At 41.5% G+C, this 25,810-nt stretch overlaps 1 protein-coding gene and 1 non-coding gene across 4 annotated transcripts in view; both read right to left on the bottom strand.

Moving 5' to 3' along the window:
* The window catches only part of Fndc3b (fibronectin type III domain containing 3B), a 383,188-nt gene that overhangs the window by 149,287 nt on the left and 208,091 nt on the right, over window positions 1-25,810 (bottom strand). For all 3 annotated transcript variants that reach the window (XM_045161235.1, XM_045161236.1, XM_004652339.2), the window contains exons 4-6: window positions 21,730-21,806; window positions 5,631-5,877; window positions 2,064-2,345 (exon numbers count right to left, since the gene is read on the bottom strand). In XM_045161235.1, the coding sequence (XP_045017170.1) occupies window positions 2,064-2,345; window positions 5,631-5,877; window positions 21,730-21,806 (606 nt within the window). The remainder of the gene's footprint in view (window positions 1-2,063; window positions 2,346-5,630; window positions 5,878-21,729; window positions 21,807-25,810) is intronic.
* On the bottom strand, window positions 11,874-11,978 carry LOC123453476. Its single transcript, XR_006632855.1, has one exon. It is a non-coding gene; the product is annotated as a small nucleolar RNA U13 (small nucleolar RNA).

Below are 25,810 nucleotides of genomic sequence, written 5' to 3'. Positions count from 1 at the left end.
GAAGATACTTCCTGTCAACTTCCAGCATTCACCCATGCCTGCATGCAGCACCTATACATATGAACACAGTACCTACACACATCTGAACATACATATGCACATGCACACACACATACAAGAAAAAAAAGAGAATCTATGACATTTCACATTTCATGTATTGTCAGTTCCCCTTTCTTGCGCCGCCATTCGTAAATCATAAATAGCCTGAAGGGAAATTATGCCAATATCTGTTTTACCAGACTTTCCTCTTTCTTTCAGAGTATAATAATCTTCCTGGGACAGACAAACCCACACAACTTCCATCTCCTCATTCACAATCACTGTCACAGCCACAGCCACTGTTCTACCGGGATGCCACACAATGAGTAATGAGCGCCGCCATCAGTTATCTGGTCTCTCACAGACACTCATCTTTGTCCCCCAGTCAATGGTATGTGTATACTCAGCACCGCTGTCAAAATGGTCCCTTCTTTTGCTTCACCTAAAACATTTGTCCATAGAAAAAAGCCTGTTTTTTTTTTTTTCTCCCATAGCACTGATAAAAGGTTATTCCTAAATCTCACTATAAGCCTCAATAAAAACACACATGCTTCTCCATCAGGCCCACATATCTGTATCAAGATTAATCTACAGAAAGCATGTGCCCTTCTGAGGTGCAATCCACTTACAGGCGGTGAGCCCCCTCTCTATCTCATTCTTCATCGGTGAACGTTTCAGACTCGATGCGCAGCACACTTAGAGGACACCAATTTCTGAGACTAACCAGAAATATGCTCTTGCCATGCTCTGATCGAGTTCATAATAGCACAGAAAGAATTACAGCCGGCTACATCAGGTGTAAGTACTTGAGACTGAAACTGGCCCATGCTTGCTAGAAGAAAGGATTCTATGATTTCTTCAATAGCCATGTAGAATAAAAGAACAGAGGGGCTCTCGTGTGAAAACAATCTCAGGTTGTTTCTGAGATTAAGTAGGTAGGGATATAGCACAAGGGATGGAAAATAAGCTAATAAAAAATAAAACGGGCTGGAGAGATGGCTCAGTGGTTAAGGTGCTTGCCTACAAAGTCTAAAGACCCAGGTTCTATTACCCAGTACTCATGTAAAGCCAGATGCACAAGGATGCACATACATCTGGAGTTTGTTTGTAGTGACTGGAGGCCCTGGCATGCCCATTCTCTGTACCTATCTCTCTTCTCTCTACCTCTCTCTGCTTACAAAATGAAAATAGGTCGGGCGTGTGGGCACATGCTTTTAATCCTAGGACTCAGGAGGCAAAGGTAGGAGGTAGGAGGATCGCTGTGAGTTCAAGGCTACCCTGAGAATACCTAGTGAATTCCAGGTCAGCCTGGACTACAGTGAAACCCTACCTCAAAAAACCAAAACAAGGGCTGGAGAGATGGCTTAGCAGTTAAGTGCTTGCCTGTGAAGCCTAAGGACCCCGGTTCGAGGCTCGGTTCCCCAGGTCCCATGTTAGCCAGATGCACAAGGGGGCACACGCGTCTGGAGTTCATTTGCAGGGACTGGAAGCCCTGGCGTGCCCATTCTCTCTCCTTCCCTATATCTGTTTTTCTCTCTGTGTCTGTCGCTCTCAAATAAATAAATAAAAAATTTAAAAAAACAATTAATTAATTAATTAATGAAAATAATTTCAAAAATATTTAAAAAAAATAATAAATGGGGAACTGGGGAAATGGGGAGATGGCTTAGCGGTTATGGCATTTGCCTGTGAAGCCTAAGGACCTGGGTTCAATACCCCAGGTCCCACGTAAGCCAGATGCACAGGGGGCACATGTGTCTGGAGTTTATATGTAGTGGCCAGAGGCCCTGGTGTGCCCATTCTATCTGTCTCTTTCTTTCTCATAAATAAATAAAATATTTTTTCAGAAAATAAATAAATGGTACAATATTTTTTCCTTACTAGGAAACAGATTAATGAGATTAACCTAGCAGGTTTCCGGCAGAAAACCTGCCTACCAGGAAATAATGTTCCTATGTGAAAAAATGCTACTTTAGGATATCCGTGTGGTAATAATCTGTCATAGCCAATATCTGCAGCTTTACCTTGAAAGTCTGAATCATTTGACTTGGGGCTGCTTCTGGCTCTCCTCTCTGTCTTCTTGATTCCAGGCCCGCCACCACTGCCACCTCCGCCACTCCCTCCACTGTGCCCCTTCCCATAGCCATTGTATACGGTGGCACAACTGCTCTTGTAGATGGTAGAAGGAGGGCTGTTCAGACGGTTCTGTCGGTCGATCTGGCGGTCTTTCAGTTTTTTGTGAGGCGGCTTGGTATACTGATCTTCTCGGGTAATGTAGCTGGACATTCCATAGAGTGGTATAATTTCTAGAAAAGATGAGTGTGACAAACGCTGCCTCAGAGTCTTTGTCATAGCAAATGACTAAGAGGTCAAATGGCATGACCCCTGGAGGAAGAAGTTGAAAGTGTTACTATATACATTCTAAATTATACCTTTAAGAAAATGCTACATGCATCATATATCTCAAGTATCCCATTCCTTTTCAATCAAGAAATAGTCAACTACTAAAAATCATAGCGTGTTTGGAAATTTCTCATAAATAACATAAAGAATAAAGGAGAAAGGTTGTCCTCAAAGACTTTACACACTGGGTGAATTTATAACTAAATTCAATTTTGTCTACATGTTAAGCTACAACGCATGTAAAAGTTAGATTAAATACCCTTAAAATTTGTACAAGGAATCAAACTAGCTAAAGAATTCCTATCTTTGTAAACACAGTGGCATCTCTACTGGAAAGTACAGAGCTACGACAATACAAGGGTTATATGTGGCATCCAAAAAGTAAATAATTGAAGAAAATTATTTTCAGGGTATTGAGAAATTGACCTTAAAAGTAACAAAAGGCAAAAAATCAGGAAAAATGCTTTGGGAGAAAAAATGTAGGAAAAGGATGCACCATCTCTGCCACCTGGTGGGAAACCTACTTAGCTATGCGACCAACTTCTCTTCTGGAGTACCAGCAGGCAAGGCAAAGTGAGTGGGACCTCACCCCACTATGCAGTGCAGAGTGGGTCACAACAAAACAGCAAACCTGCAATATAACCTTATGATTTTAGGGTGGAAATATTCTTTAAAATCTAAATGTTTAGAAATGTTCTTTAAGTATCAATATAAACAACAATGCATAACACAGACAGTGGAACCTTATATCTTTCCTGGAAAAAAATCTCAAATATAGAGCATATAGGCTATAGACACTTCTGAGCACAGAAAGGGAGGAGTGACTCAATTTCTCTGTGATGAGAAATCTAAACCAAGACTGTCATAGGCTGGCCAGGAATGTATGGATACCCTGATAATTTAGGAATTACTTCCTTTCAGTTCTCATAGCTAACGGGAAGCTTTAAAGAATCAAGCTCCTCAAGATAGTTTAGATGTGTACAACCCTTCTTAGAGAGTATATATTCAAATACACTATCTCAACATATGTCAGATGAATGGCAAGTGTTCTACACAACATAATGCATGTCACTTGAGATTTACAACGTCTACCATAGACACTAATATGAATCAAGTGAGGCACACAGAGAGCCTTCTTAACACTCATGGCTCCAGAGGTTAATGAGTATGTTGCTTTTAGATACGCACTTTGAGACCTAAGGAGAGTGCATCTGCCACTGTTAATACTTTTTGTTGTTGTTGTTGTTTGAGGTAGCATTTCACTCTAGCTCAGGCTGTCCTGGAATTCACTATGTAGTCTCAGGATGGTCTTGAACTCTTGGTGATCCTCCTCCTCCACCTCCCTCCCAAGTGCTGGGATTAAAGGTGTGTGCCACCATGCCCAGCAAACAATACTTCTTTAAAGCGCAGATTTTGTTTCAATACTTTTTTCAGTTTTAAATTAAGGAAGGTGATTTCAATTTTTGTATATTACTATTCAGTGTTATTTGAATGAAATTCAATTAAAATACACTAGGGAGTGAATCATCTATAACCCATCTTGTTTAATTCCAATGGTGATTTAAAGCATAGCTCCACCTTGCCTAACATTACCAAGGCTACCATTTACAAGACAGTAACTACATGGCATTTTACTGACAGGCTACTAAAATGAGGCAGGTCAGACAGCATTACCAAGCTGGGAATCAAGAGCCAAGACTCTTCAGACTGTCATTGTAGTCCAGATCCAGCCAGACCCTGACAAACTGTCAAATAGTTCATGTAGACTGTGACAAATCAATGAGTACGTATGTATGTATGTATGTATGTATGTATATATGTATGTATGTATGTATGTCAAGATTTAATTAGCTGAGCATGGTGGAGTCTGTAATTCCAGCATTTTCAAGGCAGAAGCAGGAAAACTGCTGAGATCAAGACCAGCCTGAGCTACATAGACCCTATCTCAAACAAAACAAAGCAAAACAAGTTATTTAACTAATTCTTTTCAGTTTTTTTAAATGTCTTCATATTATAGTTGACTTGTTATTTTGGCTTAGGTTACTTGGCAAAAGACAATGAAGTGTAACTTTTACAACTCTCTTATCTGGACTGTATGTATCTATTTGGACAGACAGAGCTTTAGACTAAACCAACACCAAGGTCAAAACTTTAAAAAGGCACGTTCCTGTCTCTGAGGCTCTTTTCACTTCAAGGTAAGCATTTGCCTACCAACCAGCGGCACTGTGGCTAAAGTAATGGTCAGTCTCAAAGTAAAAAACATGTTCTGGAGGGCCACGTCAACAGTGAGAGGATTTTTGAGTTCTTCCAAGACAGATCTGCTGGGAAACCCATAGGATATTGAGGTTTCACAATCGTGTAACGTTCGAAACAGGGCATGAATCATTTCAATTTCCCTTCCACCGGCAGCCCATAGTGATGCCAAAGAAATAATGTGCTACAGCTCCGCCTCCGGCCACAGTTGCCTAAATCCATGCAAAGGGAATATAGGAACATATGCCAACCATTATCCCACTTCTAGGGTAAAAAGTAGCTATACCACTCATTGGTCTTTGTGAGGTTGGAGCAGTGAGCAGAACTGGGACAACTGCCAGGGAATGGAAAGTGGGGAGGAAAGGGGAAAAGATTTGGGAAGAAGAGGGAAAGGAAGGGGAGGAGAGAGAATAGAAGGGGAAGTAAAGGAAGGGGAGGACAGGAGAGCAGAAGAAAAAAGGAATAGAGGGGGAAAGGAGGAAAGAAGGGAAGGGAGAGGAAGGAAAGGGGAGAGGAGGGGAGAAGGGGAGTGGAGGAAAAGGAAGGGACTAGAAGGAGAGATAAGAAAAGAGAAGAAAGGAAGAGAAGGGGAGGGAAGGGAATTAAATAGAAGGAGAGCTAAGGAAAAAGAAGGGAAGAAGAGGGGAGGAGAGGGAAGAAGGGAAGAGAAGAGAAGGGAGTAGAAGGAAAGGGTAGAGAAGGGGAGAAGAGGAGGAGGGAAGAGGGAAGGGAATGGAAGAAGGAAGGACAGGATGCTAGCCACAAAGTGATCTTTCCAAGGCACAATTCAGGATAAAGAAAGCTAGCAATTTCCTGTGCGTTTCCTCCCAGCTGGATCCTTGTCTGCATTGCTTATTCTAGAGGACACGAAAGAAGTCTCATGCTGAAGTACAGCCAGTTTCTACACATCCTGACACCAGCAATGATCTACTCACCTTGCTCGCCATATATTGTGGGGGGAAGGTGATGCTGAGGGAAAAATTGAGGTTGCATATCTCCAGGTAGGGTAACAGGTGGGTAGTATGCTGTGTGTGAGTTCTGAATAAAATGTGGTGGGTGGTGAGTCAGGTAAGGGGGTAGGTGATGGGTTGGAGACATTGCTGAGGGGTAGCTTGGGGGATAACACTCAGGAGACTGGGGTGTGACCACCACCCTGCGGACTCCGGTACTGTCTTCAATCACCTATGGAAAAAAAAAAAACAAAGCAAAAGGATTAGATGTAGTATACACTATTAACAATCATACTATGGAAGTTCTTAGTAATGTCTGTTTCAAATAAGTCTTTCTTCTGTTAAAGAAAATGCATGTTAGACACTGGTTTTATCATCCTATCAATTAAAGTAAGTTTTTCAATGATTCTATAAGTAATAATGCTTAACAGTTAAAATTTACAAAAATAAAGTATTTGTCGACACTCTGATTCTGATGCCATACGTCTTGGACACCAAATAACTTGATAACATATCTTGTTTTTATCATAAAATTTGCACAAGCTTCATCCAAGATAAATACATTTAATGTGTGCCTGCACACTATTATGAGTGGCTTTGGAATAAAAACATCAGGGATCAATGAATGGTTTTTCAGAAAAAGGATCTAAGGCTGGGCTTCCAGACATCAAGCATCATCCTGCCTCACTTCTGCTTTAAGAGGCTCAGTTCCATCAGCACAAGGGGTGCAGGAGCCATTGGCATGCCCTAAAGTATCATTCATCTGGAACTAAAAGTGTAGACAAAATGAAGGGATTCCGACCAAAGAAAACCTTGAGGAGTCTTCATCAGCATGCTCACCTCCATCTACAGCCACAGCACCCCGGATGCACCACACTGTCCTGATGTCACCGTGAGTGCTACGGCGGAAGAGCCGACGAAGGGAAGCATGCTGTGGGGAGGGTGAGCCTGCCAGCTCTTGGCCCACCACTTTCTTTAAACACTATGCCACTTTGTCTAGGACAGCAGCTATGGGGGAGCAAGGTTGGTATGTGTCACATCTGTGGTCTGCACCATGCTATCTACTCTAAGAGCAAACTGCTTTGGTTAAACAAGCAAAGAAATAGTTCACACCACTGACGCTGTCATCAGAAAGGGAACCTGTGGGGTAACTGAAGAAAAGACAGAGTCAGGAAAGGCTTCAGGGGCTGCAAAGAACTGCAGGATGGAGGGGAACTGATGAAGAAACTGCAGGTCAGGGGTCTGTGAGAAAGGAGGCACAAGAAGAAACGTGGGAAGTTGAGGGTATAGCTCAGTGGCACAGCCTTCCTTGCTGGCATGAAGCCCTGCTTTGGTCCATTTAAAGAAAATTAACACGTGCACATGTGTATACACGCACGCATGCATGCACACACCACTGAACTTGGAAAACACGACCAGGCTCCTGAGAAGACACATCAATACTTGTTCTAAAGACAAAAAAAAATATCTTGCAATGGCAGTTTTAATGAGTAAACTGTGAAATGAGTGATTATATGAGGTGATTTTTAAAATAATTTCTATCTTAAAATTATATAATTCTATTAATTTTTCACACTTCTAATAGAAATTTCAAGAGAAATTACATAGCTAGTAAAATTAGTTAGATAGCATTTTTTATGTTTTTAAGAAATGTCAAACCTTTTTGTGCAAAGCAATTAAAATAAAATTCCGCCCTAAAAAGTACCCTATATTTAGTTAATTTCACATTAAAAAAAAAATCTTGCTTAAGACAAACTGGCAAACCTCTTTGTTTAGTCTATATTTTAATGTACAAGATAAGCCTAGATTTAATTAACAGCCATTATTCTTTATTTTAAGAAAACAAATTATCTCTATTTTAATGAATTTAAGATGAATGTTTCTACTGTGTTATTACTTTAAATATAATAATATTAACTCCTTAAAGAATCCAAACAACACTCAGGACAGTTTTGGTTGCACCCTGCCTTGGGTCTTGGCCACATAATTCTGTTAACTCCTTCATGAAAGCAGAGGTGCTAATTTATGATTCTGTGTACTGCAAGAGTTTCATACACAGCACTGCAACGTCTTGAGCATATACTGATAAGATCATCCATTTTGTCTAAAACACAGAGTACACACTGCTACTTTGCAACCCACTTTGTACAATTTCAAAATAAATGTTATGGCTTATTATTTTTAAAAAAATTTTGTTTATTTTTATTTATTTATTTGAGAGTGACAGAGAGAGAGAGAGAGAGAGAGAGAGAGAGAGAGAGAGAGAGAGAGAGAGAAAGAAAGAGGCAGAGAGAAAGAGAGAGAGAATGGACGCACCAGGGCCTTCAGCCACTGCAAATGAACTCCAGTCGTGCGTGCCCCCTTGTGCATCTGGCTAACATGGGTCCTGAGGAGTCAAGCCTCGAATCGGGGTCCTTAGGTTTCACAGGCAAATGCTTAACCACTAAGCCATCTCTCCAGCCCTTATTCTTAACATTTACAAAAATGCACTATTCTAGTGTCTTCTTTCCCTCCCTACCTTCCACTAGGCATGACGAAAGGAGAAAAGCACATTTCAGATGCTTCTCTTTCATTCAATTTTGAAAAGTCCATAGAAGCAAACAATTTTTTAAGTTTTATAACCTTAGGTTTTTTTTTTTTCTTTTTTCATCAACTGTAGAACTTATAGCAGTTAATCAGTTTTAAGGACTGCCCTGAAGTGGTAAGAGGGGATCAGCATTCTCAGCAAATATGAGGGTCTCTTTGCACGTTCAGTTAGTGGTAGTCGTAAGGAAAGTTTTCATCACTTATCTTATTATTTCTGATTCACTGTAGGAAAATTCTCTTTACCCTTTAAAAATTTTATTTATTTATTTGCAAGCAGAGAGAGAGAGAGAGAAGAGAGAGAGAGAGAGAGAGAGAGAGAGAGAGAGAGAGAGAGAGAGAGAGAGGGAGGGAGAATGGGCACGCCAGGGCCTCTAGCCACAGCAAACGAACTCCAGATGCATGTGCCCCTTGTGCATCTGGCTTACATGGGTCCTGGAGAATCAAACCTAGGTCCTCTGGCTTCACAGGCAAATGTCTTAATTGCTAAGCCATCTCTCCAGCCCTGGAAAATGCTCTTTTAAAAAGTGCATCAAGAACTACTAATAGGGGCTGAAAAGATGGCTCAGCAGTTATAGGTGCTTACTTACAAAGTCTGCCACACTGTGTTCAATTCCCCAACCACCCACATAAAGTCTGTTGCAAAAAGTAGTGCAAATCTCTGACATTCTGTTTGCAGTGACAAGAGACCCTGGGAGGGATGGACGGATGGACGGACAGACAGACGGACGGATGGACGGACACACACACACACACACACACACACACACACACACACACACAGAGTGCACATACACACATGTGCAAATAAAAGCACTAACAAGAAAAATGTCCCATGGAGGCATGAGAGGAGGGAAATAAAGGACACAGAGCTAAAATGTTATCTTTTTACTACCATATCTTATAAGAATATTTGTACTAATTTAAAAATCATTGTCAATCTGAAGGCAAAGTTACCTTGAACTCCCAGCTAACCCCTCTCCCCCACACACCAGGTTTCTAGTTAGAAAATTAAGTAGCTTCATTGCCTACACATATAAAAATTGTTTGAGATGGCTTAGCGGTTATGGCACTTGCCTGCAAAGCCAAAAGACCCAGGTTCAATTTCCCAGAACCCACATATGCCAGATGCACAAAGAGGCGCATGTGTCTAGAGTTCATTTGCAGAGGCTGAAGGCCCTGGTGTGCCCATTCTCTCTCTTTCTCTCCTCCCTATTCCTCTCTGTCTTTCTCAGGTAAATAAATAAAAACAGAAAAAAAATATTGTTTAACAGCCCTGTTTCTAATTACTCTAAGTTGTACTCTGGCATTTAAAAAAAAATCTCTATGTACACAAAGAATGAGACTCTGAGAAATCTGCACTTGTAAAACCTAGGCTTGTCTTTCATCCCCCCACAAGAAACCAAATGTTAACTTTAAAGCACAAAAGCCAAAATATGTATTAATATTTTGCCTACTGTTCCTTTATAAAATAAATAGCAACACATTTTGCCTACCAAATGGTTAAAACATTCATATTTTTGTGAAATATGAGATAATGCCTAATTCCCGAAAGAATAGGAAAGTCTGAAGAGCAATAACAATGCAACTTTGGAAAAGGTATCAGTCACATTCTTTGCTTAATAAAGATGATTCATATGTATGTATGTATATATTATTGCACAGGAATTCAGACATCTGAAAGAATGCATTCCACAACATCCCGAGGCAATGAAATAAGCCTTTAGTCTTCATCGGTAACTACTGGAAACAACGAACTCATTTCCTTTGGGGGTGAAAGACATTATGACAATGTCCGGAGGCGGCTGAACTATAGACTCAGTTCTGCAGTGTCTTCCTGGCCCACACCATGTGCTAAACTCTGGATATTCAAAGGTTAGGGAAACACGAGAAGATGATCTAATAAGCACTGCTGCAGACATCACAGCAAGGCACCGTGATTTCAGAAAACAGAGTAAAGGATGCTTCCTCTAGCTTTTTCCCAGCTCGGGTTTCAGCAGAACTGACATCAGGAATCTTCTCCAAGGAAGCACAGCTCCCTGGGGAAGGCCACTGGGCTGGCTCCTGGGCTTCTGCGGACTGTGGGCAGAACTGTGCCCTCCTCGCCTTCAACATCCTTGCTCAAGTCCTACTGCTCGGTCTTCATAACGTGCATAGGGGGGCTCTAATCCAACGGGAGGCGAGGGCGCAGACAGACCCTGTAACACGGTAAGGGAGATAGATATGTACAGGCCATGGAGATGGACTTACTTCCAAAGTCCAAGTGTCCTCTACCCTATGTCTACAGGTCTTGCCTACTATTAAAAAGAAAACAGTGCTGGGAGATAGCTGAGCAGGTAAAGTGTCTCCTGAGTTTGTCCTGAGAATTCATGTAAAAATCTGGCAACGAGTCAGGCATGGTGGCACACGCCTTTCATTCGGCACTTGGGAAGCAGAGATAGGACGATTGTCGTGAGTTCGAGGCCATCCTGAGACTACATAGTGAATTACAGGTCAGCCTGGACTAGAGTGAGACCCTATCTCCAAAACCCAAAATCCAAAATAGTAATTAATAATAATCTGGCAAGGTTGTGTGTACTCTAATCCCAGCACTGGAGAGACAGATGCATGGATCCCTGGGGCTTGCTGGGCAGCTAGTCCAGCCTACTTGTAATCTGCAGGCCAGCGAGAGACTGTCTCAAAAGATGCATAAAATGTTCCCGAAGATCAACACCCATGGTTGTCTTCTGGCCTCCATATACAGTATATATAACATGCATGCGCACACACACACACATGCAAAGAAAAAATGATACAGTTATCATCCATAAACACCTAACTTCAATACTAAAGAAAGCCAGGCAATGGCAAACAGTACCTAGGTATGAGTATTTTTTTAAAAAAATCAAATTTTATCCAGCTCAGTAAGCATTCATTGAAAATCTAGGTGCAGAGCAGACACATGGGCGAGTGGCTAGAAGAGGTCCAACATGTTAAATTGGAAAATCCATCTGATATCAAGAGAAGCACTAAAACTGAACACATGAGCCCAGAGGTGGCAGCAAAAGGGAAGTTCATGGGGACTGTGGGATAGGAGAGAAATGCACAGTGCCTGACCACAGCTACCACATTCCGTTCCATACCCACTGGAGAACTGACCTTGGGCGTGCTGTTCTACACAAAAGGAAAAGCACAAAATATGACCGAACTAGTAAAATTATGGAAGCAGGTTTTTTTTTTTCACATTGGTCTATACCCTTTTCATCATAAGCAGGATTATGCAGAACTTAGGTATGCTGAGAAGTAAATATGCAAACCATCAGCCATTGAGAGTTAGGATAGCTGGGCTATCAAGAGCTGTACAAAGCTTTGACTCAGCCAATATATGTCAGCTACCTCCTGCTGTACTTTAAGAGCCCACACCTGACAGGACAGGGTCAGGACAGGTTACACTCCTGGAACAATGCTGGAGACATAAGAGTAGTAAAATCTTATCAGCTACTACTACCAGTGCCCATCACCTCATTAACCCCCCCACCCCAGCAGCCCTGTGAGGTATACAGCGTGCATCCCCCCATCATAGATAGAATGAGGTTCATGGAAGTCAAGCCAACTCATCTAAACACATAGAGTTTGTATGAAGAAAAGTAGATTTTTTTTTTTTCACGTCAGACGGGTTATGTGCCAGAGTGTAACAAGGTTCAGTGGGAGGCACACGTCACGCAAGAGCGTAAACACCCAATCATCACGCTTATGAACCAATAAAAGGATCAAGAAAAGTAGATTTTAAGTCAAGAATGGATCTGGGAAAAACATGCATGGTTTAACTGTTCTATCTTAAAAGGGAATGCTTGACTGTACTGTTCCACGGGAATTTCAATGAACTTCATTCCTGAAAAGCTTTCCTTCTGCTCCTGCAAAGGTACAAGCATCACGAGGGGGCTAGGGTGACTGCGCAGTGGGTGCAGTTCTGAAGAGTGCACGCATGAGGAGCTGAGTTGGATCAAGAGCACCCATGTAAGAAAGCCAAGTGTCTGTAATGCCAGTTCTGGAAAGCAGGAGACAGGTGGATCTCTGGGGCTTGCTGACTAGCAAGTCTGGCCAAATCAGCAAGTTCTAGGTTCAGTTAGAGACCTCATCCCAAAGATAAGATGGAGAGGTACACAGTGTCTAAGACAGACACCCAACATTGACCTCTTGCCTTCACCTGCATGAAAACACACACACACACACACACACACACAAACACACACACACCCAAACACACTCACACACACACAGAAAGAGAGAGAGAGAGAGATAGATAGATAGATAGATAGATAGATAGATAGATAGATAGATAGAAGCTTAAAGAGCAGGAGGCAAAAGAGGAAAAATCCAAAATCACAGTCTGCCCATCAGTAGAATCCTGGGTTCAAGAGGCGCAGAGGGAGCTTCGTGGTTACAGAAGCCTGGGACCAAGTGGCTCTGTGAAAGCCAGCTCAAGCTGAGCTTCTAATTGCTGCCAACCCATCTGAAGGATGGTCCAGGCCCTTCAGAGAGGAAGTCTCAGGTAACATCAAGCATACAAGCAGTTAGCAAAGAGGAAAAAGGGGCCAGTGAACTAAAACTGCTACAGGGGCCTGAGGAACAGGCAGGACACGGGTGCAGGCTCCGTTCAGTTACAGACAAGCCCCGCCCGTCTGCAGCTCCCTCAAAGGCAACTGAGCACACAGAGAGCATTCAGTAAATGCCAGTTAAATAAACAAAGGAAAATCAAGCCCTCCATGCAAAAAAATAAAATAAAATAGAATAAAAAAATGAGTATTTGCCTTAGATTTGATATGCACAGTGAATCACCTAATTTTAGATTTAAAAACAGCCTTGTTTGCTTGTTTGCTTTTTCCTCCTCTCTCAACAAGATATAAATGACCCCACAGGCCAGTTCATTTTGATGAATGTCTGGGATATGCCAGGCATCTTTCAAGAACTAGACACCAATCTACCGATGAAGAGGACAAGGAAAATCCCCCTGCCTCTGTGAGGCTTCACTATGACGATGACTAAGCCAACAAGCCAGGTACCCCAATAAATAAGTTAATATTAGTGACATCACACAGGAATCAGCACAGAGTTCCACCTGGGCCACAGTTCCCTCCCCCTAACCTCAGGCTCTAGCATGTCACGGTGCCAGGATCTGAGAAACAAGAGAATGAAATCCAAGAGAAAACACTGAGAATGAGAAGGCCCCGGAAGAGGAAACAGGCACAATACTTTGAGGTGAGGGGCCATTCATACAGTCTGGTCTGTAATTTATAAATGGAAAACATGATTACTGCAAATCCACTGATAAAACTAAATCATACCTAGGCATTACACTCTGTCCCATGCACATACAATGTGTTTCAGAATATCTTCCTTGCTTTCTATAGAAAAATCAATTCCTCTAGGAGAAGTTTCCAAAGAGATCATGATTCTTTCGTGTGTGTGTGAGTGTGTGTGCGAGTGTGTGTGTGTGTGTGTGTGTGTGTGTGTGTGTGTGTGTGTATGCGCGCATATATGCACACTCAATGTTTTGTGGAGGCTAGAGGACAACCTTGAGTGTTGCCGTTGAGTGTTTTTTTTGATACAGGGTCTTTCACTGGCCTGGAACCCCTGAATTAGTCTAGAATGGTTGCCTTGTGAACTCCAGGGATCCGCCTCTGTCTGCCTCCCCAGCGCTGGGACTGCAGAATGCTCCAATATCAATTTATTTCTTGTCTCACGCTGCCCAAGGGAAACAGAATCTCACCAGGTACTGACCCTGAACAGCAGGATGAAGATGAGCAATTCCACTGCTATAACAACTATAAGAAAATACCACCACTCTATGTTTCTGTGTTACCATAAGTTAATGTGGAAAAAGAAGAGTGGTTTCCCCAATGACATGACAGTAGGTTGGATGTTTCTCCCTTTCTTTTCATATGGTTTTTAAATCTTTGGGCCAGCATGAAGCTTTTCCTGTAATAGTTGAACAATGTATCATAAATTTGTATGGAAGGATGGAAAGTAAGACTTGGGGCATCTGCTTAAGAAATTTATACATATAAATTTTTCAGGAGGCTAATGATGGTGTGGGCAACCACAAGAACCATGGCCAGTATACAATGGAAGGAAAATTTTGCTTCATTCTATGTGGCATATGCAGGGAGGCAAGCCCTGCCAAACTCTCTCTGAATATATTCTATTGCACTTGTTTTCAGTACAGCAGCAGTTACTGAGTACTCACACCACATTTCCCTGAATGTTTACTTCTACCACATCAATTAGGTATTCACATGTGTAGTAAAACATAAATAAGTAAATAATTAAAGCTGGAAAAGCTCCATGGGAAGCAGGGTGGACTCTGAGGGAAAGCCTCTAGGTGATGGCCTATCTTTCCGGATGCATTTCTAGCCCTGTACCCAGTTTCAACCCCTTCAAATGATATTTATTTATTTAAGAGAGAAAAAAAGGCGGGGGGGGGGGATAGGTGCCTGAGGGCTTCCAGCCACTGCAAACAAACTCTAGATGCTTGCGCCGCCTTGTGCATCTGGCTTACATGGGTTCTGGGGAATCAAACCAAGGTCCTTTGGCTTTGCAGGTAAGTGCCTTAACCACTAAGCCATCACTCCAGCCCCCTTACAAATGAGTTTATGCAATGGAGGTGATGACAGTGACTATACAAAGACTAAATTTACTCTTACCTATGTCTACCTCCTCATAGTTGGAAAGAAAACTTAGCCTGTATTTTGTCTCAAGTTGAAGAAGTCAAGTTAGCTTTTCTTCAGTCTTTGCCCAATCTCTAACCCAAACACCCCCCCACACACACATGACAACCTACTATAACCAAGACCAGTGAGTCACATAACAAGAGCTCCACCCTCACTCCATAGCATCTCTAACATTCATGTGCAGTCCCTTCTCAACCTAAGGCAACGCTGGCTATACTGTCAGCATAGCTCCTTATCTGTTTAGGAGTCTGGCTTGTTCTGTGATTTTGTGTATGTAAATGACATTTCTATTTTTAAAATTGTTAATGTGTGTGGATGTGCATGCAGTGTGTGCTTGAATGAGTACTTGCCTCATAGCATGTGGTGGCCAGAAGACAACTTTGGGGTGACTGTCCTTTCCTTTTACCTTCCTTTTGAGACAGGGTGTCTCTGGTTGTTTTGCTGCTTCATGTCAGTCAAGCTGGCCCACAAGCTTCCACATGCTCCTGGCTCTGCCTCCCACTGCCATGGGTGCCACTGGGCTCATACACGTGTGCACCATTTTGTGTCCAGCTTTATGTGCGTGCCAGGGAATAGAACCTGGGCCAGCTGGCTTGCAAGCAAGGACCTTTAACCACAAAACTATCGCCCCAGCCCCACACGTGCATTTTTTATCCAGGGTATTAGATCAATTTTAATCAGTTTGCCTTCAAAAGCTTTTGAGCTCTTAAATTATATGATTTATTTGCTCTAATCAAGACTATCTCTATCCATCAATGAGAGTTGCTATGGTAGGACACCTTTAGTTGAACACACACACACACACACACACACCCTCTTCAATTTTCTTACAATAACAGCCCACACCACACATAAGTAGCTGGGTGTTGACTATGGGAAATGCAATGCACTCACTACACCCACACTCCCACGGCCACACAGCAGCATGTCCATCCAGGCAGGCTGTGGCCCTGATGTGCAGACTGCAGCATGGAAAAGCCACCAGTATCATCAGAAATGGTCAGGTTGCCATTCTCATTCTAGTCACGACTTCACGCTCCACAGAGGTAGTTAGGATGGGAAAAACAACAGCCATACAGTAATCATTACCACCCTTCCCACACCAGTAGCACCAGGGTGGGCTGGGCATTCTTCAGGCTGCCCCGTTGTTTAGTGACTTATAACTAAAATGAGTCACTGATTTTTTTTTCCCTTTTGTAATAGCTTTGTTGAGATATAATGTATATAGGACAAAGCCCATTCTTTTCAATGTCTGATTTAGTGGATTTTAGTATAGTCAGAGAGTTGAACACCATCACCGCTGACTCTTTCAAAACATTTCATTACCCAAAATGAACATGATACCCATTATCAGGTAGTCACCCCCCTCCATCACGCCCTCTTCCAGCCCCTGCCAAACACTAGGTCTCTAAGAGTTTGCCAACCATGAATATTTCAGATATCTGTGATGATACCATATGTAGCTTTTGTGTCTAGCTTTTATTCGATTACCATACTGTTTTCAAGGTGTATCATTTTTGTATATAAGCAGTACTTCTTCAGTCTTTTTTAAAAATATTTTTTAATTTATTATCTATTTGAGAGTGAGAAAAAGAAGTAGACAGAGAAAGAGAGGGAGAGAATGAGCATCCCAGTGCCTCTAGCAATTGAAAACGAACTCCAGAAACATGTGTCACCTTGTGCATCTAGCTTTATGTGGGTACTGGGGAATTGAACCTGGGTCCTCTGGCCTTGCTGGCAAGTGATTTAACCGCTAAGCCATCTCTCCAGCTCATATTTCTTTCACTCTATGGCTTAGTCTTACAGATAGACCATGTTACATTTATCCACTTAGGGCTTGATAGACAGCTGGGTGTTTCCACTTTGAGGTCATTGTGAACCATGCAGCTATGAATGTGCATGTTTTCATGGGATCATGTTTTCCAGTTTTCTTGGTTATACAGTGAGGGTGCAACAGCTGGCTTATATGGTAACTCGATGATTTGCCATGTGATAACCTGTCCGGCTGATTTCCAAGGTAAAGATGCTATTTTACATGACCAGATATATGATAGGAACACTCTCACTTTTTCACATCTTCAATGATTCGTGGTATTATTTTTCTTACTATAGCTATCTCAGTTAATCTGAGTTTTCACTGACAGTTCTCTCTCTCTCTCTCTCTCTCTCTCTCTCTCTCTCTCTCTCTCTCCCTCCCTCCCTCCCTCCCTCCCTTTCTCTTTCTCTCTCTCTCTCCTGCTGTGGTGGCTTATGGTGATAAACATCTTTTCAAGTGCTAAGTGAATACTTGCATAACTGCCCTGGAGAAATGTCTAGGCCCTTAGCCCTTGGGTTTGTTTGGTTGCTAACTTGTTCACTGTTATTTTGTTGGTTTTGTTTTTTTCTCCCAGTTCTGTGATGGTCTGGGACCTTGTACATACTAGGCAAGTTTCCATCACTGAGCTATGCCATCTTTTATTTACTGGGGCAAGGTCTTAGTGTGTGGCCTGGGTGTACTGGACTCACAGTCTTCCTGGGTCCCCATACCAAATGCTAGAATGAAAGTGTATGCCTCAGAACCCAACTGCCTTAACCCACCTGTGACTAAATCATCTTTTTTGGCTTGAGTTGTAGAAGGTATTTGTATATTTTAGATTCATGTTCCTTCTTTCACATATGATTTGTATACATTTTCTTTCTTTTTCAATTCTCTTTCCACTTTTTGTGGTGTCTTTTAGGGCACAAATTTTTGCTGGTAAATGGTTAAGTTTATTTATTTTTCCTCCATTGCTTGTGTTTTTGTCCCATCTAAGAATTTACTGCATAGTGCAAGATCATAAAATTTTTCACCAGAAATCTTCCAGTTTTAGTTCTCATAGTGATGTTTCCAATCCATTGTGAGTTAACTTTCACAAAGGACGAGAATAAACATTTGGTAACATTTATTTTGCATATGTGAAGACACAGTTGTCCCAGTCCCATTGGTTGAAAAGCTACGTTTTTTCCTCTTTTAAATGTCATTTTAAAATATACACTTAGAATATTTCATTACTTGCAAGTATAGAACATACTGGTCTTGCTATTTTCTAGTGACTGGGTATTATATTGCCCTTCTTGAGGCTGCAAATCTCTGCAGAATATACACACACATGTCTCATAGACAGTCATGTATCACCTAACTGGGATATGTTCTGAAAAATGCATCGTTAAGCAGTTTTATCATGTGAACACCACAGAGTGTAATGATGCCAACTGAGTCATTACGCAATCACTGAAGAATATAATCTTATGGAACGACCAACATCTATTCAGTCCGTCATTGACCAGAACGTTATATGGCCCCAGATTGTAATTACTTGATTTCAGTTTGGACAACAACTGGCATTTATAAACATGTACCCAGCATCCATTGTGTGCCAAACAATATGCTAGATAAAGGGATACAACCTGCAAAAGGTAATGATGGCTCTTGCAAATGGTTATGAAATGCACTGTCTTCCATGACCAAGATGAAGGCAAAGGTGTGAAAGAACAGAACTCGATCTGGGCCAGAGATTTTGAAAGAGTCACTCATAAGACAAGAGCCATTTGACCAGAATGACTGAACTATCAGGCAAGAGCTCTAAACATTTTAACAGAGAGCACAATCATGGGCACAAGCACATATAGCTAAGGCAAGATATGTCTAAGGAGTGGAAGTTTGCTGTTCTGTAATGTGCTGTGACAGGTACACCATGGAAGACGAGCAAGGCTGCATATGAATGGTCTCAACCGATGACACTATGTAATTCTACATGTACACAGGGGACATCCAACTCTAGACGTGACTATGACAGCCACGAGTGTTCAAAGATGGAACAGTGGGCGTACCGCGGAGCTGACTAGTGCTGAGGACTTCTCACGTATATTCTGCAGAAGGAAGGCAGTTGTTTTTGTTTTTAATTTTATGGTGCCTCCTTTCCACAAGTACACGACAACTATGTTTTTGCTCCTTAGATCTCCTGGTGATGACAGGCTTCCTAAAACATTTCATGCTTGGTTCCATTCTCTTCATTTCTTTGAAGTGTGTAATGCCTATGCCCCCAAAGAAGACATTGTACACACATGCCATTGTCTTCTCAAATCAATTTTCTTTGTGCTGTTTTTCTCAGATACTCCACTGTACATTCCATTGATGATGTAATCTATCACTGATATTAGTAAAAACCCTCAAAAAAAAAAAAAAAACCCTTCTAAACCAAAGCAAAACAACAAAAAACTCTGGACACATCTTGTGTCAAGGAGCCCAATGGAAACAGATTTGTGAGCTGAGAGAGTGGCTCTGTGGCTGATCATTTGCCTGGCAGATGAGACATGAAGCCTGAGGTTCAATCCAAGCAGCCTATGAAACAAAGCTCTTCAGAAGTCATACAGACTGCTTCTCACACCCGCCCCAATTCTAAATCACAACCATCCTATTCTTAATACTCTTCTAGTACTTTCTAGCACTTTCTGTCATATTCATCAGCTGGGAGGAAGTGTCACTGTGCTATGATCCTCTGTTTTCTTAAAGTGGGTTTATAGCTCTGCTCTTACCCTTCCTACTTGATTTTGTGTATGCATGCATGCATACTGTATATATTTATGCTCATACGTGGGTGTGCCTGCATGCAGAGGCCAGAGGTGACTATCAAGTATCTTCCTCGGTCATTCTCAACCTTATTTATATCTTAAATAAAAAACCAATATGAAGAGATTGTTATAACTTAATTCAATTTTTTAAAGTAATTCTTATTGACAACTTTAACATATAAACTTATTGCAAAACTGGTTCTACCTTATTTTTTGATATAGGCTCACACACTGAATCTAAAGCTTACTGAGTTGGCTAGACTGGTTGGCCAGCAAGCCACAAGGCTCCACATGTCTCCTCCCTAGCACTGGGATTACAGGTACCACAAAGCCAAGCATTTTCATGTGGGTGCTAGGATCTGAATTGAGGCCCTCATGCTGGTACAGCAAGCACCTCACCCACTGAGTCATCTCCCTAGCCCCTCTTTGAGCTTTTAATAGAAATCCATCAGAATCAGAAATATTCCAAAGTTGAAAGTTTCTTCATTTTTTTCCTATACATGTTCTGCACTTAACATAACTTGCAAGGAAAAAAAAGAAAACTACACTTTTCAAAGCAGCTTCTCTCCATTAGAATGTCTGATCTTAATTGGTATTCCTTAAATGGACCGTAAGCATAAAAGGAGGTGTTCTTTTGGCTGTCACAACAGTGAGAACTGTACTGTGTTCAATGGAATGAAACACTTCCTCAAAAGAAATAGCAGGAGGCAGAATGGAATTCCACATCCCCTGTTCCTTTCTGTTAATTGACTGGCAAGAGGAATGTCATTCATCATTCCGCGTCTCTGCTGGAGAGGGCTGTTTTGCACCCCTTTCTCCTCTAGTGATTCCTAAGTACAGAGACTTGGGTAAAACAAACCGCTTAATGGTAACAGTGAGAAAAGTGGCCAACAACCTGGCTACTCAGAAAACAGACACAAAAAAGATCACACTAGCTAACATAAAGGTAAGGATGGAAAAATAAAACTATAGTGGTTGTGGTATGCCTTACATAAGGAAGAAATAGCTTTTTTTTTTTGGTATCCGAATAGGATAAATCTCATTCCTGCGTGAACTTTAACAGTGTTTCTATGTAGGTGTCAATTTTTCACTCTATCAAAACTGAAAATCACAAGTTTTTAAGTCATTTTCAAAGCATACAAAGAGAAATAGAGAGAGACTATAAAAAAGGGGATGGTGGTAAAGTGCAAGGAAAGCTATACATGTGACCCGTGATTAGAATTTCAAGTTGGTAGACTATCAGTCTTTTCTTTGTATAGTCTTCTACTGTTTCCCCCTTGTTTACATTATGTCCTTAAAATCAGAAAAAGCAAATATAAAGAAAAACTGTTGGTGAAAAGGAGAGATATGAGGACTGTACTGACTCTAAACTCAAGTATATACAGACTCCTGCTGGATTCCAGGCTCCTTAAACACCATACCTCCCTAACCATCTTCTACCTTATTCTGGTGCAGGAGTCCAACTTTATCCTGTAACACCCTTTTCTCCAGCTAGGTGTGGTGGTACATGCCAGCACTCTCAGTGGCCAATAGTCTGGCTCTTCAACAATCCCAGCACTTCGGAAATGGAGGTGAGAGGATCAGGACTACATGGGAAGTTCAAAACCAACCTCAGGTACATGAAACCTAGTTTCCAAAGCAAAACAAACTTTTTTTTTTAAAATCTCTTCTAATACATCTATAGGATTGCTACTCTCACCATTTTATTTAAGAAAAAAAGAAATTTATTCAAACACCTAGGTTTCACATGATATTTAGGAATACATGAGGCCCAGCCCATGTTACATTGTGGTGAACTGGGACTGTTAATAAGAGAGGACAGACCCAACTCACGTTTAACAATGTAACCTTGGGCAGTTTTACTAATTAAGTCCACAAATTCTTCTCCCCAGAAAATTGCACGAAAGATGGACGGAAATGTCTGAAGCCCAGGCACTATGAAGGGATTGCTCACAGATAGCAACTTCACAACCCAACTTGGCAGAAGGCTGCCAGTGGCTCTTCTGTTCCCCTCTCTCTGACTCTCTGGCATTCCAAGCGGCAATCCCTGGAGGTGTCAAGTGGTGCCACATAAATGATGACCAATCCATCACCATGGTCACTAAACCATGGAGTATCTTTTTGAAGGCTCAACATACATATATTTTTCTAGGACAATGACAGTGTACGTAATGAGTAGAGAAGCCCATCAAGTGATGTACCTGTGAGATATAACCTGGAGGCACATGGATGGGAGGAATGGACCCATTGGGTGACATCATGGGGACTTCAGCAGGTCCTGAAAGAGGTAAAGGCAAAATATCAGTAGTTGAAGAGACACAGTGCATTCAAATAAACCAGTGGTAGCTTATCAATTATTGGTCTAGTTTCTCTTCAATAACTGGCATATTTTATCTGAAACCATAAATCAAAATGAATTTTTCAGCTGTGCAACTCAAGGAAAAGAAGCACAAAATATACAACAAAACAACAACAAAAACGTGCCACTATTCATATATAAGGATTCCTCGATCCTCTTGTTCCATAAACCAAGTCTGCTTCATCAAAAGTAGACTAACAGGTCGGGCATGGTGGTGAATGCCTTTAATCCTAGCACTCAGCAAGCAGAAGTAGGAAGATCACCATGAGTTCAAGACCAGCCTGGAGCTACAGAGTGAGTTCCAGGTCAGTCTGAGCTACAGTATGGACCTTGAAAAAGAGGGGTGGAGAGATGGCTTAGTGGCTAAAGTGATTGCCTGCAAAGCCTAAGCACTCATGTTCAAATCTCCAGGTCCCACATAGCCAGGCACACAGTGATACAAGCATACAATGTTGCGCATGCACACATGGGGTGCACATAGCTGGAGTTCGTTCCCAGCAGGCTGAAGGTCCTTGTATGCCCATTCTCTCTCCCACTCTCTCTCTCTCAAAAGTAAAAAAAAATAAATAAATAAACAAAGTTAAAGAGTATATTAATGGAATGGAACAAAACATTTCTTTTGGTCTTTTTGTTTTCATTAATGACCTTCTTTCTTCTGCTTCAGTTAATTTGAAAGAGAAGGAACGTTGAAATACTTCAGTTGAGCTTACTGGAACCAGCCTATGATCAGCTTTCTGAGGCTGAGGCTAGATCACTGGGAGTTCAAGGCCTGTCTAAGCTATAGAATGAGTTTAAAATCAACCCAGGTAACTTTGCAAGATTCTGTCTCAAAATTAGAAGGGCTGGGGCTATGGCTAAATGGTGGAGCCCTTGCTTAGTTATGTGTGAGGCTCTATGTTCAATTCTCAGCACCACAGGAGTAAAAACAAACAAACAAACAAAAAACAAAAAGCCAAAAGACAAGAATCAAGCTCTGTCTCATAAAGGAAGGAGAAAAGTAGATTATACTTTAAAATTAAGCTTCATTAGGAATACTCATATCAAGTTAATTTTTACTATTTCAAAGGAAAACATTAAATTAGAAATTTGGTTTCAAAATATTTAATTCAATGAATATTAATTGCACATATAAGGCAAACTCATGAATGGCATGGTTAATATTCAGTTACTTAAGACATATTTGCGTTAATATTTAATCACGACCTAAGTGTTGTATATTAAAATCAACTTGACACCCTTCCAAATATTTTCTAATTAAACAATTTCCCTTCAAGACTTTCACTTGTTAGCTAGCTCTTCTATTTAGTTAGTAACCTACCACCAAAATGCCAGTCCAAATCTATAGGTTTCAGCCTGAGATGTGACTTCCTGGCTCCAAACACCCTGATGTTTATTTAGTTTCTCCTGAAGTGTGTTGTGTGGCTGGCAATGAAAAATGCTCAGCTGGGACAGAACCTAAGAGAAACACACATCTTTGTTTGGCCAAAGAACCCGGATCCTGACACCCAGTCACGTTTACATGGGACCTTTCACATCACAGAGCCATCTTGCTACACTGCAACTAAGAGAGGCGGAAGTGGGTAAGAGGACTGGCGTGCACATCAGCAGGCCAGCAAATACTGGGGGGAAAAACTAAAACATAAAAGCAAGGAGGAAAGGATGCAAATATTCAAGGAGAATTCCAAATGATGATAATCCACCAGACTACTGACTCCAGTGATTATGTGCACAGTCCCACAAAGCGAGGCGGGCACGCCGCAGTAACTGCGAGTAAGGAGGGGCAGTGCACTCATGGACTACGCTGAGCCCTGGAGCGCAGACAGCGTGCGCACGGGCTGCGTTCAATCTCTGACACACATTACGCCCACCCCCACCAAAAAAATGGATCACTGCAGGACACCATTTTATTTTTATTACTACTTTTAAAAATCTTTGTGTGTGTGCACATATACGTGTGCGTGCAGGTGGCCCAGTTCACGCACAGAAGTCAGAGGACAACATCAGATGTTGGTCCCCAGCATCTACCCTGTGGGAGGCAGGTTCTCTTTTTTTGTTCATTGTACATGCCAGGCTAGCTGGCCTGCAAATTCTAAGAATTCTGTCTCTTCTTCCTAAGACTGCCGTAGGCATGCTGGGATTACAGACATTTAGCTACCATAGGTGGCTTTTACATGGGTTCTGGGGATCAGAACTCAGATCAGCATGCTTGCATAGTAATCACCTTTACCCACCGAGTCATCTGCTCAACCCAGACCCTTTCATTTTTAAGTATGATTTAAATGGACACATTTGCCATCCACTGAAGACACTGGTTTCCAAGTTCATCTTTCTTGTCAGCTCCCATCAAGATGTAAAGGTTTTTACTTTCTATTCTTATTTGAATTGACGGGCTTGAAAAGAAGTTGTGTGCTCTGTGAAATCCAAAGGTTGATGCACTTGGCACCATGGAGCAGGTGTAAGAAGCATGGTTTCCACCTGGTTTAAACCTTCACCCTTTATTCAGAGTATGTGTGTGACTCTGAAAAATGAGCTCATGTTCCTTCTCTTAGCCTCACTTCTCAAAATTTATAAATGATGGGCTGGAAAGATGGCTCAGCAGTTAAGGTGCTTGCCTACAAAACCTAAGGAACCGAGTTTGATTCCCCAGTATCCATGTAAAGCCAGATGCATAAGGTGGCACATGCATCCCAAGTTCATTTGCCAGAGACCCTGGTGTGCTCATTCTTTCTTTGTCTGTCTTTCTCCCCCCTCTCTCATAAATACTTAAAAAAAAAGTTATAAATGAAAAGAGCAATGCCTGCTTCATAGAGCCAAGCTTAAAAGATTATATACAGTAATGCACATGAAAATGCATAAAACAGAATGTGTTGTACAAGAACCACAGATCAAATTGTTTCTAGTCATCATATTCTATAACGATTTTTGTAATTGTATTGATGGCTTTTTGTTGTGTTCTTGTTTGTTAACTGCATTCTGTTAATAATAACATTTTAAGCAATTTTAAAACACTGTATGTTCCTATAATGCATACAATCTACACATATACACATTGGATGATACTGACCTAAGGGGCAATTATTCCTCAACAGGTAAAACATCAAGTATTTCACACTGCAGAATGTCAATAATGTATTGCTTTTGTAATCATCAAAATGTATACCATGCAAACAGGCTCTTAACCTCAAGCATGACCCTTAAAACTGTTAAAGCCATTTAGAATGCTCTAAAGAATGGGGGACAAGTAAGTGATTGACAGGCAGAAAATGTTTTCTTCCTGGCCTCAATTTCAAGAGTCACCAAATGACTTTCACATGCTTGGGCTCCTTTCCTCTTGTCACTGTCATCAAAATCATTTCAAAGGGCATTTCAAGATATACAGTGTTGGCTTCCGAAACTCAACTATGCCTTAGAACCTCAAGGTTCTTTCTCCTTCTGGAAAATAAGCCACAGGCTCTCAGGAATTTAAAAGCAAGCAAAATAAAACCCAATTCAAGCCTCAAGCCCAGTGCGGTGGCGTGCACCTTTAATCCCAGTGCTCATGAGGGAGAGGGAGTTGGATCGCCATGAGTCCTAGGCCACCCTGAGACTTTATAGTGAATTCCAGGTCAACCCAGGCTATAGTGAGACCCTACCTCAAAAAAATAAAAAAAAAAAACAATTCACAGTGGCAGATTGAGAAAGTACTGCTGACTTTATAAACACTAGTCTCTCTCTCTGCTTGTTTGTGTCTGAGAATGTCCCCATATTGTTGTAACCCTAACCTAGCAAACATAAATTTAAAGTCCCCTTCCTGAACATCTAGGGCTAGGTTTCCCTTTATTATTATTTTTTTGCGGAGGGGGCAGCGAAGGGGTGCGGGGGCTGAGGTAGAATCTCACTCTAGTCCAGGCTGATCTGAAACTCACTCTGTAATCCCAGACAGG

Source organism: Jaculus jaculus, chromosome 11 (genome assembly GCF_020740685.1).
Source record: "Jaculus jaculus isolate mJacJac1 chromosome 11, mJacJac1.mat.Y.cur, whole genome shotgun sequence".
Taxonomy (NCBI): domain Eukaryota; kingdom Metazoa; phylum Chordata; class Mammalia; order Rodentia; family Dipodidae; genus Jaculus; species Jaculus jaculus.
Note: the sequence above shows the minus strand (reverse complement) of the source record. Positions and strands in the feature narration are given on the sequence as shown.